This window comes from Lissotriton vulgaris, chromosome 6 (genome assembly GCF_964263255.1).
Source record: "Lissotriton vulgaris chromosome 6, aLisVul1.2, whole genome shotgun sequence".
NCBI classification, from domain to species: Eukaryota; Metazoa; Chordata; class Amphibia; order Caudata; family Salamandridae; genus Lissotriton; species Lissotriton vulgaris.
The window spans coordinates 603,652,076-603,668,442 of NC_141694.1; the positions used below are offsets into that span (position 1 = coordinate 603,652,076).

At 41.7% G+C, this 16,367-nt stretch overlaps 1 protein-coding gene across 1 annotated transcript in view; it reads left to right on the forward strand.

The window, feature by feature from the left end:
- The window catches only part of FAXC (failed axon connections homolog, metaxin like GST domain containing), a 279,788-nt gene extending 267,198 nt beyond the window's left edge, over positions 1-12,590 (forward strand). The window contains exon 6 of the mRNA XM_086926626.1: positions 9,840-12,590. Coding sequence (XP_086782752.1) covers positions 9,840-10,126 — 287 coding nt within the window. The 3' untranslated portion in view covers positions 10,127-12,590. The remainder of the gene's footprint in view (positions 1-9,839) is intronic.
- The last annotated feature ends 3,777 nt before the right edge of the window (positions 12,591-16,367 follow it).

The following is a 16,367-nucleotide window of genomic DNA, read 5'->3' on the forward strand; positions in this document are numbered from 1 at the left end:
CATAATCAACAAGCCGATGTTTGATGACCCCCAACGCCTCCAGTCTTGGAACTAATATACCCGAGAATGAGTGGGTCTCCCATTTTAGTTTAATCTTCAAGAGCGATGATTCACAGGTGAAGCAAGAAATTAAAATCACAGAAGAAGCTCCCCTGCATTTCACAGTTGAAGAAGTTGAAAAGGGGATCCGTGGCTTAACCAGTAATAAGGCCCCGGATTTATTCAAATCAAATATCTCACTTTGGGCCCCAATCCTTACCGCGGTTGTCAATGCTGGAGTTGCAATCGGGAGCCCAAAGTCTTGGGGGGCCTCAACCATAGTACCAGTCTACAAGAAGGGTGACAGAAACAATGCAGCATGTTACAGGCCTATCTCCCTGATAAACTCAGTTGCCAAAGTAGTGGGAGGAATAATTTTAAATAGGCTGACTATGTGGGCTAAAAATAACAATGTAATGTCCCCCGTTCAATACGGGTTCAGACCAGGGCACTCAACAATAACTCAATGCCTGAATCTATACTTAATCAGTGGCAAGTATACTATGGCCAGAAATGGATCTGTATATATGGCCTTTATGGACTTATCATCGGCCTTTGATTGTGTTGATAGAAGCAGGCTCTGGGATGTCCTACTCAAAATGGGGGTTGAGAAGAACTTGATCAACTTTTTAGCCGACCTCCATAGTGACACTCGAGCAAATGTCCGCTATACAAAAGACTTGAAAGTTACCAGAGACTTTAAGATAAATCGGGGGGTTAGGCAGGGCTGTATTTTAGCGCCATTTCTTTTTAATTTATATATTAATGGTCTCGAGGAGCATCTTTTAAAAACAAATACTGACTATCCACACATAGGGAGAAAGGGCGTACCTGTTCTGCTATATGCAGACGACGCCGTCCTTATCTCCAGAACTGCACTGGGCCTTCAAATATTACTTGATTCTTTTTTCTTATTCATGAAATCACGGGGCCTGAGCATCAACAACACTAAATCATTTGTTATGAAGATAGGATCTGGTTCAAAAAAGTCTTATCCCTTTTCTGTTAATGGGGAAAAAATACAGATAACAAAGACTTTCTCAATCCTTGGTGTATTGTTTGACCACAAACTCACTTGGGGCCCTGCGGTAAGGAAGAAAAAGGGAGAAACAGCAAGGACTAATGCTGCAATAACTGACTTTGCACGTAAAATGGGAAATACGCCAACGGTTGCCCTGATGAAACTGTATCAAGCTAAAAGCACCGCTGTGGCCTGTTACGGGAGTGAAATTTGGGGCTTTGTCCCTGTGGGTGACCTTGTAACAATTGAAAACAATTTCCTAAAACAAGTATTATGTCTACCTAAAGGCACAGCTAATTTCTCCATTAACGAAGAATTAGGCATGCCTTACCTAGGGGATAAAATTGCTGTTAACCCCTTGCTGTGTTGGTTAAACTGCTGGTTGAATGATGATATACCATTTACCCAAAATATCCTTCTCGAAGCACTCAACTGGGAAGGGAAATACAAGATACCCTGGTTAAAATATATCAGAAACTGTCTTCATGAACTGGGTCGGTTGGAACTTTTCCTAGCACCACAGCAAGTATCCAAACAAGATGTAACTTATGTGAAGGATACTTTCTTGTTGAATCGACAGCTAGCCAGGGAAGAGTTGGAGCTCAAAAAAGGTAGCGTGAGGAGGCATGTTTTAACAAAATCTTGCGTGCAAATTGAACCTTACCTATCCTGGCCCATCTCTAGATATGAACGCTTCCGGTTGTGCAGATTTCGTTTTGACTTATTTCACTTGATGCTAGCTGTGCCTAGTGGGGCACACAGGGGACAAGTGTTGCCAGCTTGCGGCTGCGACAGTAAGTCTCCGCAAGACCTGGCTCACTTTTTATTTATATGCTCCTATTACATGATACCATGAAAACTGTTTTTAAAACCCCTTTTTAAACAATTGAACTTTGTGCAAATAAGGCCTGCATTACTTTATCTTCAAATGCTACACTGTGAAAGCACCTTGTTTCTATGTAATTTCCTAAAAACAGCCCTGAAATTTAGAAAAAGTATGGAAGGGTAATCGTTATTCGAATCATCCCTCCCCCGGTAACATGTTTTAGTCAAACAGTATATTTATATTTTTTAGAAAATGTATGCACTCTTGTGATTTCTGGCTCTTGATAAAATGTCTTTTTAACAATGCTATGTATATATATGTTTTTTATTGTACTTTTATGACTGCATTGCATACAGTCGAATAAAGGAATGTTGAACTGAATTGAAAGTGCCTGGCCAACTTAGCTGGCTCTATATTACTTAAGACAGCTTGCTGTCATTAAAAAATGCTTTTATTACAAATATAACTAGATTTTGCTCAAGCAGATCAGGGTCCTGGAAAGTGCAGGGCCAAGGGCATAATACACTCATCTTATGGCCCTGTTTAAGTTATATGTTGCTGCTAGTAGATTCCTACACCAGAAGATGTCTCAAGTTATCACGAGTGGTGTTAATCAAGTATATATAGTGATTAAGGTTGTTTCTGTCCTTCGGCTGGCGTTATCCCTGATTGCCTGAAGAAAATATGGGGCAGATTTATGTTAACTGGCGCATCCCCAGGGATGCGCCAGTTAATGTGCGCCACAGTGCGCCACAGCTCCGCCACCCATGGTGCGCCGCATTTACAATGCGACGCACCATGGTGCAAAAACCGCACAGATGCGTGACGCATCTGTGCCGGAAAGGTGGCGCATTGCTGGAGTTGCGTCGCAAGCGCGACGCAGCTACAGCAAGGCTCGGGGGTGCCCCCTCTTCACAATGATGCGTCAAGACCTACGCCTGCTTCAAGCAGGCGCAGGGTTTTGACGCAGCATTGGCCTGAAAGTGACTGAGTGAAATCTCATAGATTTCACTCAGCCACTTTCAGGAGGCGTTCCTGCGCAGGAACGCCCCCCCCTGCGCAGGAACGCCTCCTTATGGCGCAGGGCTTTACAACGTGACGCATCTCCTAGATGCGTCACGTTGTAAATAGGGTGCATTGTTTGCGCCGCAGTTGCGTCAAATAAAGTGACGCAATTGCGGCGCAAGGGCATCATAAATCTGCCCCAAAGTTTTTACTGTACCCCTGTGCTGTCTGGTTCTACTGTTTTGCTAATGAACATATTATTGGGTTTAGATCAGTAGTTGATATGGTGCTCTGGATAACAGTATTTTTATTTTATTTTTAGGAGGTGTGCTGATAATGGCTTTTACTGTCAATTCAGGAACATATTGTTGTTGTTGGGATTCATTCACGGTTTTGTTTATGCCAGGGTTTAATGTTTCAGAAAGCACTTTTAGTTATGATGGCAGTCATAGTATGCTATTCATGTGGATGGTTGAGTCTGACCAAAATATAGTAACAAAGCAGTGCTTGATTGTATTGAAGTCTGGGATTGGTCGTTGTTGTAGGATTCACTGAAGGTTTTAATGTTTGGGTTCAGTCTTTCTAAAAGCAATTACTTTTATGATGTAGTGCATCAAAGAGCTAATTGTAGATGAGCAAGTGTATGTTGATTTATAAAGAGGGGAAACGAAAGACTAAAAGCATAAATACAAAAGAAAAGACTGAACGAAACATACAGAGGATGGAAGTGTATATAAAAAGAAAATGGGTCACCGGACAGACCCTTTAAGGACAGTATAGAGAAGAAGGAGAACAAGCATTAGAAATGCAATAGGTCTCGCAGCATTAGAGTTAGTGCTTTTAGAATTGTTAATGGGTTTTTTTGTAAATCTTTAGCATGAGGTTGAGGGTGAGTGAGGGTGAGTGAGGGTGAGGGGTTGAGGGTGAGTGAGGGTGAGGCTGAGGGTGAGTGAGGGTGGGTGAGGGGTTGAGGGTGAGGGGTTGAGGGTGAGGGGTTGAGGGTGGGTGAGGGGTTGAGGGTGAGTGAGGGTGAGGGGTTGAGGGTGAGTGAGGGTGAGGGTGAGTGAGGGTGAGGGTGAGTGAGGGTGGGTGAGTGTGAGTGAGGGTGAGTGTGGGTGAGGGGTTGAGGGTGAGTGAGGGTGAGGGGTTGAGGGTGAGTGAGGGTGAGGGGTTGAGGGTGAGTGAGGGTGAGGGGTTGAGGGTGAGTGAGGGTGAGGGGTTGAGGGTGAATGAGGGTGAGTGAGGGTGAGGGGTTGAGGGTGAGGGGTTGAGGGTGAGTGGGGGTGAGTGAGGGTGAGGGGTTGAGGGTGAGTGAGGGTGAAGGTGAGTGAGGGTGAGGGTGAGTGAGGGTGGGTGAGTGTGAGTGAGGGTGAGTGTGGGTGAGTGTGGGTGAGTGTGGGTGAGTGAGGGTGAGGGATTGAGGGTGAGGGGTTGAGGGTGGGTGAGGGGTTGAGGGTGAGTGAGGGTGAGGGTGAGTGAGGGGTTGAGGGTGACCCATTTTCAGAACACACACTAACAACTAAAAATGTATCGCAACTACTTGCCAAGGCACCACAGTACATGCAAAACTCCACCTGCAATGCATTCTTCCAGATGTTTAAATGTACTGAACCCAAGATATTAAAGAAGCTTGGTCATAGAAACTGTTGAACCTTTTATGAAATTATGGCCGTTGCACCAGATTAACCCAGGGGAGTTGAGGATGTTATCCAAAGGGTCCCTCGGAAAAGGAGAAATCATTTGTGAAGCTGCGGAAATTATGTTAAGTTGAATCGTATACTAGTACCAGGATACAAAACAATGCTTTTCAATTAAATATAAGGTGCAGGTTCACAACAACAGCCACACCGGAAACAGGCTCCACCAACAAACACTCTGGAACATTTAAGATAATGACCCAACGTAACACTTGTAACACAAAAGGTACGAGAAAAGAACGACGACAGGCTGCTATGGTATTAGGCGCACATACATATAAGACCATGAGCACACAAAACACGCCCATTGTGGGAGAAGACGTGCAGTAACACTTCCAGCCCACATAACCAACAGCATGAAACCATGTGCTGCCTTGCAGCACACTGCTCAATGTCAATCTTTTATGTATGCGTCTACATGCGACTCAGTCATGATACCAAGAATGAAGGAACTTCAAACAAAAGTATCAAACACATGCCCATTTATTCTTCATATAATTATTCAGCATTTAGTAATGGATTCATTTCACAACATTCGATTACCAATTCAATATTAACATACTACACTAGTCAACCACGTCATATTTAGTGAGATGTATCACCAACAAGAAAAATAACCCATGTCTTGTGAAAAACATTTTCTGGATAGCTCAGCGAAAATCTACCAGTGGATCCATTTGATCACTCTGCGGACGGGCTACTGCACATGGGCCAAGGAACAAACACATCATGCGACGGTAGTAAATCATCTAAACGTTGAGGCCGAAGAAACGTAGCGGACACATTTGTGGCTGTAGTTGAAACTGTTTATCAGAGCATTTGCTAACTCAAATATTTGAGCAACCCTTAAAGGATCTACCAAGCTTACTTCATTTTACATTTCGGAATTCGGGTATAATTGGTACCATTTTTGCCGTGATTAACATGCGGCATTTTTTTTTAAAGTGACACCAAATAAGACGATCACAAATCTTGACCTGTCTGGGCTGAAAAGTAAACTCACATGACGTTTGAACGAATCAGAAATAATGGCATCCGACTATGGTATCAGAGTATTCAGGAACACGTGTTAACTGCTGCGAGTTTTCATTTCTAACATGATAATTCACTACAAGCAGGGCAACAAATAAAACAAATATGTTGCGGGGCAGTAGCTCAAACATGTGTATGTACACACATGTCTAAAACTTTATCCATATGGCAATGAAGCATAGCAACCAGTATACAGATGCACTGAAGGACTGCAATATGGCGCTACCAAATGAAAAGAATGTGTGCTTCTGGTGTACTGCGTTAATCGTGTGTACTAAAGGTTCAGCGAAATTATGTATGAAAGTTTTACACATACAACTTACCTCTTTTCTGGTAAGGGTTCTTAAAAATCCGGTTGCCTGTCTGCCTTGTTTTCAACTCGGTTACTACTTCAACAAGACGGAGGGGAGGGGGAGGAGAAATGCGACACGGCGGGAAGGGGAGGGGGCGGAGCGGGTAAACAAAGACGGACGTGCACGCGCACGCGCTTTTAAGGTCAATGCGCATGCGCATAAGCTCAATGCGCATGCGCATTGACCTTAAAAGTCACGGGCACTGCAAGGAATCGCCACGATTCCTTGCAGTGTAGATAAAGAGTGGATAAGTCGCAATACTCTCGCTTGCTCGATGCGCATGCGCATCGACAGGCGAGACCTAAAAAGGGGTGAAGAATGAGTGCAAGTAATAGAGTATGATCAGAAAGGTATGGGTAAAATCTGGACTGGGCCCATACCAAAGAAATACAGAGTGGAAAGCAGAATGGACAGTGCACAGTGTCAAAAGTAGGAGATGGTGATGAACCGAGCAAAGATGGATAAAAGACAGCAGGGTGTCAAAGAACTTTATAAAACTCCAGAAATGACCCTCAGACATGCTTTAAACATCTCCATCCATTATGATAAACTAAGCTGCGCACCTCTTGTATCAATGACTCTTCACACGGTTTTACCAAGAGTTGTTAAGTACAAGCAACTTACCTACCATTAGTCTATGAAGCAACCGAGAGTACCGTCCCATGCCTGACCATCAGGCTAGTTATTCAGAAGTATAATACCTTGATCCATTGTTAAGTTCATTTTCAAGACGACGTTGTTCCAAATAAAATACCTCCCCAAAATCCACTTCACGTCAGGCAGTCCCTTTGAAGAAGATCCATATTATCACCTCTTCCAGTGCTCCAATGCCAGTCTTCTTCCATTCCATACCATTGAGACAATTTATTGTGCGACCCATGCAATCTCAGCAGTATTTTCAAGCAGTCTTCATCATTTAAGGAAATGACAAGCTACATCTCATATCCAGTGGCAGCTGATACTGAACAAGTGTGGCTGGTTGGGGGTTAAACAATCAAGAAAATTTACCTTTGTAAGGCCACCGACTCTCCTCCATCGCTGTCTCTCTTCCATTTCTATTCAGGAGTGAGGAAGCACACAGGCTCCCCTAAACCGTGATTGGTCTGAGTACCGTGGTTCGGCGCACAGACAGGCAGTGGAAGCCTGTGCATGTTCTCCACTCAGACTGTTCAGTACTGCCCGGCGGAGAACATGCTAAGTGCGCATATTTCCTCCTCCCCCTGCTGGCTGTGACGCCACAAACCTGTTCCAGATCGGGAAAATAAAATGATAACAACATCGTGTCGTTATTTTATTTTTCCTTTTTTGCACTGGTGAAAAGCAGTGGGACGACGCTCCTCTGCCTTAGCGGAGCAGCCGCCATTGCTCATATCCTTTTTAAAGTGAAGTCATTATCTGCCCTAGGGGAGCCATGTAGCTCTTGTATCATGAAATGAACAAGCTCCCTTCAGCCGATCCTTTGTGCCGATGGCCTTTTTAGTTACCACATCTATTTTGTGATCTTTTGAACATCCTTATTTATAAATTATTTCAAAGCAGCACAATGAATCCAAGCCATACTAGTTTCTTCCTTTAAACATGTTATGTAGGAAAAAATCAAAATGAACACAAAAACAACATTTATCTTATTCTTATTATCTGAATAAAATTAATGTTGTCTTTGCTTTTGATTTTTTTCCTTCATAAAACATTTGAATGTACTAAATAAGAGAAACATGAAACGTTTGCTTCTTCATTTACTCTCAAACCAACATCTCTACAAAGTATGTCTAGGGGCAACACTGTAAAACCAAACACAAGCAATGTGGGAGTCAAATCACCTCTACCCCTAGAGAAGAGGCAGGCGGAAATTACCGACTAGAATTTCAGTCATTGGGAGACATGGCCCTAAGTACAAGAGGACATAGATATGTTTCAATCCTCTTCATACCCGTAGACAAAAGTCTTAGCCAGTATTAAAAACTGTAACATGTATATCTAGATTTTTGATCTTGTTTTCTTAGTAAATTGTTGCAGTGGCTAGAAGGAGATGACTTGGAACAAACAGAGCATCTGGTTCAATGCATTCCTGAGAACTCTGGAGTTATTAGTGACATCATGCTCGATTGAAAAGCATTTTCATGTTATTGATGATTAAATAATGGGCTCGTGTATAGAAAGATAAAGCGTAAAGATAGCACTTAAGTGATTCCAAATCTTTCTCTTTCATTGGAAAACAGCAATGCAGTACTGCACTCACACAGTTATAGATTGTAATGGCCAGATATACTAAGAGCAGTTGCAAACCAGAATATGTAAATTTCACAGAGACTGGTTTGGTATCTTCTCTGCATTTTGGAATATGTCTGAGATACTAGTCCGCTGCATTGTAATTATACATTCACAGGGAGTTGTAAATCCCGCGACCCTCGCATATGCCTACTAATGCATACATGAAGACATGCAAGTGATAGCAGACCTCCATCCCAGCTTTTTTCCACCCATTTTTTTAATCTGCACGTTACTTTACATGGGCATGGTACTTACATAACAAAATATTCACTTAGAAGAAAAGCCATTAGGAGAAGCATTTAGGGACCACGGTCTGCTTCCGTAGAGGCCACCAGACATGATTCCAAAGAGGAAAGCTGGCTCTGAGGAAACGCTTCCACTTTGCGGCATTTTCTCTGGCAAAATGGAATTTGCACATTGCACAAAGCTCATTTGTGCACAAAAGCCTCTGTGTTTTAGCGAATCACAGACTTAGCGAGGACTGAAACTTTTGTACAGCTCTTGCTAAATTTGTTGCAGGGATTCTGCTTAGAAACAGAACTATGCCTGGGACCACAGAACGTGTGCTCTATTATAAAACATCTGCGGTGCAACTAGAAAATATATGCATCCCAACAGCGTGAGGACATTACAAGAAAACTATAAACAACAAGAAGTTCTACCATGGTGAATGATTTATCTGCCTCATGTCACACCCACCATGGAAACACTGTTATATTATAGATCTCTAGGTTTAGTGGCAAACCCCATACCTGCTATGCATAGGGAGTTGTTCTACATCTCAGGCAGTGGATCTCTCTCTCTCATCAGGACTTTTGCTCTGCTACAATGTCTTCTCTCTCTTTTCAAAATGGCCTGTCTCTTTGTATATGTTATGAGGTGTCTTCTTGAAAGCAGCAGATGTTGTTTGTTGTGTCTAAGTGCCAAGCTATGTTTGCTAAGCGATCATCAAAGACCGTGCACAGTGTTGTTTGACCCTGTTCAAGATGTTCAGACAGTCTGAAACAATACCAAAACACATCCAGTGCTTTTCTGAAATAATGTTGTGGTACAAAAGTAGACGTGTCAACTGAAACATGTGCAAGGCACAACAGCCGAAATCTGCCATCAAACTAAAATAAAAGCACACTAAGTGGGCCCTAAAGGAAACATACAACACATTCTTCCTTTGCCTGTAATTGAAGCATAAGGTGTTGATTCTGTGTTTAACTTCCCTATGCATATCATCCTCAAATATTAATCTTCTACATAAAGAAGCAGAGAATTTGGGTGTATATTATACTCATTTTTGATTTCAGAATTTACACCTATCTCAATCAGTATATAGTTTACAGCCTAAGAAAGAACATTTATTACCTACTGTGTGGTACACCTGCTCATTTACAACCTAGCACTAAATACCATGGTAATGTGCAGGAGCAGAAGTTATCATTCCCGAAAGTCATTACTAGAGTATTTAGAGTTCAATGTAACCTCTTACATTTAACATTCATATAAGTGTTAAGTAAGCTTAATCAATTATTGGAATAGACCCTTTATAATGTTTTTCTGTCATAATTCTTGTCTCATAATGTTCTAATTCTGCTTTGTTGCAGGAGAGCTGATAAATTTGGCAATGTACTGTGAAAGGATACGGCGGAAATTCTGGCCCGAGTGGCACCTGGACAATGATAACAGCACGTACGAGTCGGACAGCAGCGATGACAGCAAGGCTCACACCCCAATGAAGGAGTTTAGTTTTTACTCACGAACAGGCACCTTTGAGGATGAAGGGGCTGAGAACAGCTTTTCCCAGACACCCGACACGGATTTCACAGGACATTCGCTCTTCGATTCCGACGTGGAGATGGAAGAGTTCACAGACCATGAGCAATGCAAGTGATGGGCAGCAGGTCTTTATCCATTCTAGAACTGCAGCCTGCGGGTAGACGGTGGAGCCTTACTCAGTCCACTAGAGTCGCAAACCTTGTAGGGACATAATGTTCGCCTGACCAACACAGTTTGTGCACAGGCTATCCTAGACTATATCAGATTCCTGTCTTGGCGTATGAAGCTATGGAAAAGTAACCCAGATACAACTTGTGTTACTGCTGGTCTGTAGTAGTTCCTTTCGAGTTGTCACTCTTCAGATGACGCTACAAGACATCTTGACTGATCCGATATGATTTGATGGATAGCATGCCTTAAGTTCTTTCTACAGGGTCATCTTTAGCACTGAGGAGCATTGGGGATACATTGTTCTACTCCAACCGTCCTCACCCTGCCAAGCGTGAGCTGTGTCAATATGATACCGAAGAGAAGCCTGTAGTGTAGCTGAAAACTCCACAAGGCTCCATGACTCATAGTTACTGTACATGTTTATGTGTATGTGGTACCGTGAGAGGATGCATGCTAAAGCTTGCTACATGTGTGTGCGCTAAGAGTTGACCTGCTAGAGAAAGGCTGGTGGAAATACGGTTGTCTGCAATCTTGTTGAAACGTTAACCCAGGTGGATTTTGCACCTAGTTTCCAGTGTGCCCTTAAATTTACAGTTCATTTGCATTTGGTACAGATTCCTTGACCATTTCTTGTAAATTTAAGAGAAAAAAATATAAATCTATTGAATTGTGTTTTTAACCAGATACACAGTTCATCCTGGAAAGATAAAGTATGCAACGGGAAGACCACCATGGCACACACTACACCAGTGTCCTTTCTGTAGTGTCGTATTCCACCTCTACCATCACCTTACCACTCTGTATATACATTTTTTGTTATGCTGCCCTTTTAGGAACCTCCCCTAGTGGAAATGAATGAGTGTCAGACTGTCAAGAGCAGTTTAGGTCACCTGTGCAGCATTTAACCGAGCCACAAACTGGAAACGACAACAGGATTGTCACTGCACACCATCACCTTGGTACTGACTGCTTCCTTTCCCCCTACTTGAGGTTTGTGTGCCTTTTTCTGCGTCTCCTTTTTTTTTCTTTTCGTTTTGTGTTGCCGGTGGTGTTCCATCTTGTCTTTGTTTAACTAAGTGTCCCTTTTCCATTTCTGGCATTCTTGGTTGTGGTGTATGCTCCTGCAGTGTTATACTGGTGAGAACATTTCCGGTGGGACATTTACAGTAGTGCGATGACTGAATACCGTGCTGAAAACAGAGCCTGAATTTAGCTCTTCTTTCAATGACCTGTGACCATTTGTTGTGTCCGGTAACTAAATCACCTGTGTAATTTCCATGGCAACTTTTGGGAACAGCATATACATTTTTTTCCATAGATCTGCTTTTTAAACTGAATATGAATTCACAGCCGCAGTCTTTTAAAAAGCTCGGAAAAGATTGTAAAAAGTCTACTGCCATTTTGTTACATCTTCATGAAGTTAGAGAGACAGTGTGGCCAAACAGAGGACTCAGGCACTGCCTCCATCAGAGAGTTTGTTTCATACTAAAACCAGTTGAGAATCCAGTGCTTAATTTGATCCAATGGTTTCCTGTGCTCAGCACCAGCACTTAATCATTAACACCGGCACTTTTCATGAGCACTGGTTAAGGATACATTCATTTACGGTAGACACAGGAAGAGTAAGTGATTTGCCCAGGATGTTGAGCCAAGCCCAGACTTAAACCTTGCTCCCCAGCGCCGAAGTTAGCAGCTCTGGCCATTAGGCCACATCCTCCCCCCACTTTCATAGTTAGCAGTTGGTTCTGTTTCAGTTTTAGGCGGCACTAACAGGAGAAATGGGCTGGTGCAAGCTGCCTCCTGACAAGAGCCCTGGCACCTATTGTTTTACAAATTAACCACTGCGAGCATCAGTTTTAGGCTGCCTTCTTTATCTGTAAAAGCAGACTGAGAGTGCCAGCACCCAACATCCAGCCATATATGGCTCAAAATATCAGAAAGGAGGGGCCACGGTCTGGCAGAAATGAATTGCTCAAGCGTAACTTGTTGCTCCAACCACTTTTCTTCTCATGCTTTGCCATGATAAGCTCATGCATATCAAATGTTCAACTAGTGGTGGACTCTAAAGTGAGCTTATTTTCAGGAGAGTCCCTTTTTATAAACAGAGTACATCAATTATTTCCCTTCATAGATGTCCAAAGATTTTCTGAGAGTAGTTGTGTCTTGCTCCTGGCGTGGATGTGGTTTAAGCTAAATTTCCAGAAGTAAAACTGACATACTCTTGGGAAAAAATGTTTGTGAATCTGGTACAATGTCTTTCAGTTAGCAATTGTGGAATTAATTAACATATTTTGAAAGGGATATTTAACGGAGGACATGAATACAAGTGAACTACATGTATCAATATAAGCACATGATAAAAGAATTCAACAAACTATGACTAACTCTTAATAAATACCATGTAATCCTTGTGAAGTCTTGTCTTATCGGCTGCCATTTACGAACTAAAGACCATCATTTATGTTTACACATACAAAAAAAGTTTGAGAGCAAAATCTAGCACTAAATTATGTTTTTTATTAGATTTTATTCGGGTATAAAATTAATAGAAGTGCCTCAAGCATTTCCAAGCATGGGTTTTAGTGCAATTTCCTATCTATGAACATTGGTTGACAGGAATTTGTGTAAACAAATTACACCTCCTAGTGGCAGGTGTAACATAGGAGAAAAGTTATTTTTTCTCCAAACCTTTTCCAACTTTTTATAAGTGCTGTACTGTGCAGCACACATACAAACTATTAAACTGTGTCTAAGCATAGTATTTTGAACTGGATGATTAACCTGCCAGTACAAAACATATGGTTGACATCACGCACATACCCTTGCACTGTGGTACAAGGGTATATATGTAGCGCAAGACAGCCAAAAGTGTGCCAGTACAGGGAGAGAGAGAATCACAGTGCTGTGTCATAGAAGATAGTGCTCTGTTCTGCTCTCGCCTTTCGACTCAACGCGGCACAGCATCTTCAAGTGCTGCGCTGTGTTGCATCACTTCTTTGTAAATGTGCCACTTGCATTCATGCGGTGCTGTGTAAAGGGAAGGAATTACCATTTGTATGTGAAGTGATGTATTGCTTTGTGCACTAGAATATATACTATTTGCGTGTTCTGGTGGGAAGATATGGGTGGCAAGTAATGTCTTACTATAATGGAATATTATATGATACCTTGCTGCATGAAAAGTTCTGAATCCAATTGTTGGATTTTAGTGGAAACATCATGATCTTCTAAAAACCTCAGAATCTGTTAACATAATAATGAGACATTTACAAGAATCCTTTTTGTTGTGATTCTCCTGGACCTCACTCGACTCACAATGGGTTGTATCACGTGTACAGTATTGTGCTTACAGTGTTTGAATTTACTGAGGTTATCAGCTGTTACAGTGTTTTAGTTTGCCAGCAGTAGATTGTGCAGTACTTCAAGTTAGTAATAGATTGCACCAGACAATGTATTTTGACTTGCCGCAGGTGGTATTTCGGAAAATAATATTTTGTTCAACATAGTAAAATACCACTGTCAATTTTACGGTAAATTCAAATACTGCTGACACATATTTGGTTACGCAATGCAGCCAGTAAATTATTGTATTGACTTTACACATTTAGTTTTACAAAATACAGGCTGCGAGCTTTGCTATTTAGTTGATTTCATCCCTTTTCACTTCTGACCCTTCATCTACTCCTCTAAAAGACTCTCCTGAAGCTGGACAGTACTATCACCCTTCACATCCTTCGGGATTTCTATTGTTTCACAAGTATCACAGGCTTCAATTGTATGGGAATGCTAGAGAAGAACCTTTGCTTTACACTTGAAAAACCATGTTAATAGGAAATATACCTGCTAAAAAGTTCCAAGTTTACTTCAATATGTGTCAAATTAATGTATGATAACATTTAGCAATTTTTGCTATTAAATTAGGACCTGAACTAATTCAAGTTTAAAACATATGCAGCGTTTTCAAGGGTAGAGCAAACGAAGTTAAAATATAGACTAAGTGAAATACAGAACATTGCATATGTCACTTACCTTTTGGTATTTCTTGGTAAGAGCGACAGTTCTCAATTTTTATTTTGATGTTTCTTGGTAAGAAGGGGAGTTCTCATTTACTGAATTACTGATATTTCTTTGGAAAAAGGACAATTGTCAATCACTTATCTTTTGATGTTTTTTGTTAAGAAGGTGAGTTCTTATTCACTGATCTATTGGTATTTCTTGGTCCGAAGGAAAGTTCTCAATCGCTTTATTGTTTTGGTGTTTCTTGGTAAGAAGGAAAGTTCTTAATCGCTTTATTTTTTTGGCGTTTCTTTGTAAGAAAGAAAGTTCTCAATCCCTTAACTTATGTTGTCTCTTGGTAAAAAAAATACGACGCTCGATCACTTATCGTTTGGTGTGTCTTGGTGAGAAGGGCAGTTCTCAATCATCTGCTATCTGACATTTCTTGATAAGAAGGATACATCTCAATCATTTCTCGCAATTTGGAAAATCATCATCCGTACATTTTAAACGTATTCATTAACTATCAGAATATTCTGGGTATCATCTACAAAATACTTTTTCTTATCTGTACTAAAACAATCTGGAAAAAAGCACATTTTGTATATACCCAAAAATGTTTGCATTCTCAAAAGGCACCGCAGGCGCTGCATGCAATATGCAGTCAGGCAGGTGTCTCCAGCATAAAATATGTGCTCGGGAAAACACTCGAAGTGAGGCAAGTGCAAATCTCTGAGCATCACTCATAGAGGGCTGAAGTCAGATCTGCACCTGGCACACAAGCAATTCCCTTAAGGAAGTCTTAAGCTATTGCAAAGTTACCACGAGGATAGGCACAGTAAACAGATCTCTGTGAATAATGCAGACTTCTATTCCACTGGAATTCAGATTTCCATTATTACCCAGTGGTGTAGCAAGGTTGGGGTGGGGGCGGTCTGCCCCAGGCGGCACGAGTTTTGTGGGCGGTGGTCAGCCCCCAGTGCTCTTACCTGCGGCCATTGTGGGGCTGCAAACGCAGAGATCTTCAGCATGCCCGCTCTTACCTACGGCCGACACGGGGTGGCAAAACATATGGTCCGCCACTGGCAGCAAAAGGTCTAGCTACGCCACTGTTATTACCCATGAATTAGGGTTAGAATTCTAATTTAGTGCATTAACCTACTGTGCCACTTTTCAGGCCCCAGCGTGTCAATCTATACAACGGGTAGCATGATTCATGTGCTGGCGCACCCTAAAATCAGAAGACGTCCACCACAAGAACAGTGTGTTTCTAAGGGTAGTCAATCATATTAGAGCAGCATGTGCAAGTTTACTGTCCTAACATGCAAAGTAGACCAGCCTGAAACTGAAATCTGCACTTTTGGCTGATCAGTGACCACATCAAGGCCACATGTCATGATTTTGAAGTATGTCCTGGAGTCGCAAGAAATGTGGCATACATCCGCAGGGAGAATTTTTCCCATCACAAAATTAAAGCCATGTTACTGGGCATCTGGCTCTTTGAGGTTTGAAAATGGTATTGATTTTACTGTGTACACCTCACAAACCTTTTCATTCACCCATCTTTACATTCCCTTGAAGACATTAATGATGCAAATAAATAACATAGCATGTATTTGCAAAGTGCACATAGGCATCTTGGTGCTGAATGACAGATATGTATTGTCACCCAACTCAATGGTATTCATTTTATCAACCTCAGATGGATGAAAGGCTAAGTGGACCCTCAGGATTTGAATCTGTGGCTAGGAAGTCAAATGCTAGCCCCTGCAGTTGACGCATTAGTTCACTGAGCCACCAGAGTTGACTAATAATGTGGTTCAGTGGATGTGAGATAAATAAGGCATGTTGAAACACTCGGGAATTAAAGACATTCTTAAGTCAGGCAACACACTCACAGATACATCCTAACACCTAAACTTCACATTTCCTTTATCAAAGAACTGCGATATGTAGTATCTTGGACTGCCAAAGGCTATTTCACTTTTTTCCTAACTGGTCACGACCTTAGTCAGTGATGAAGTGCACTTCTTGAAGAGGCCACATTTCTGTGAATCATAGCCACCACAACTAGTGAGTATTTCAAGAGAAATTATACATATGTGTGGAAATATAAATATATATATGTGTGTGTGTGTGTGTATATATATATATATGTACGCACACATATACATTCTCATATTTATGTA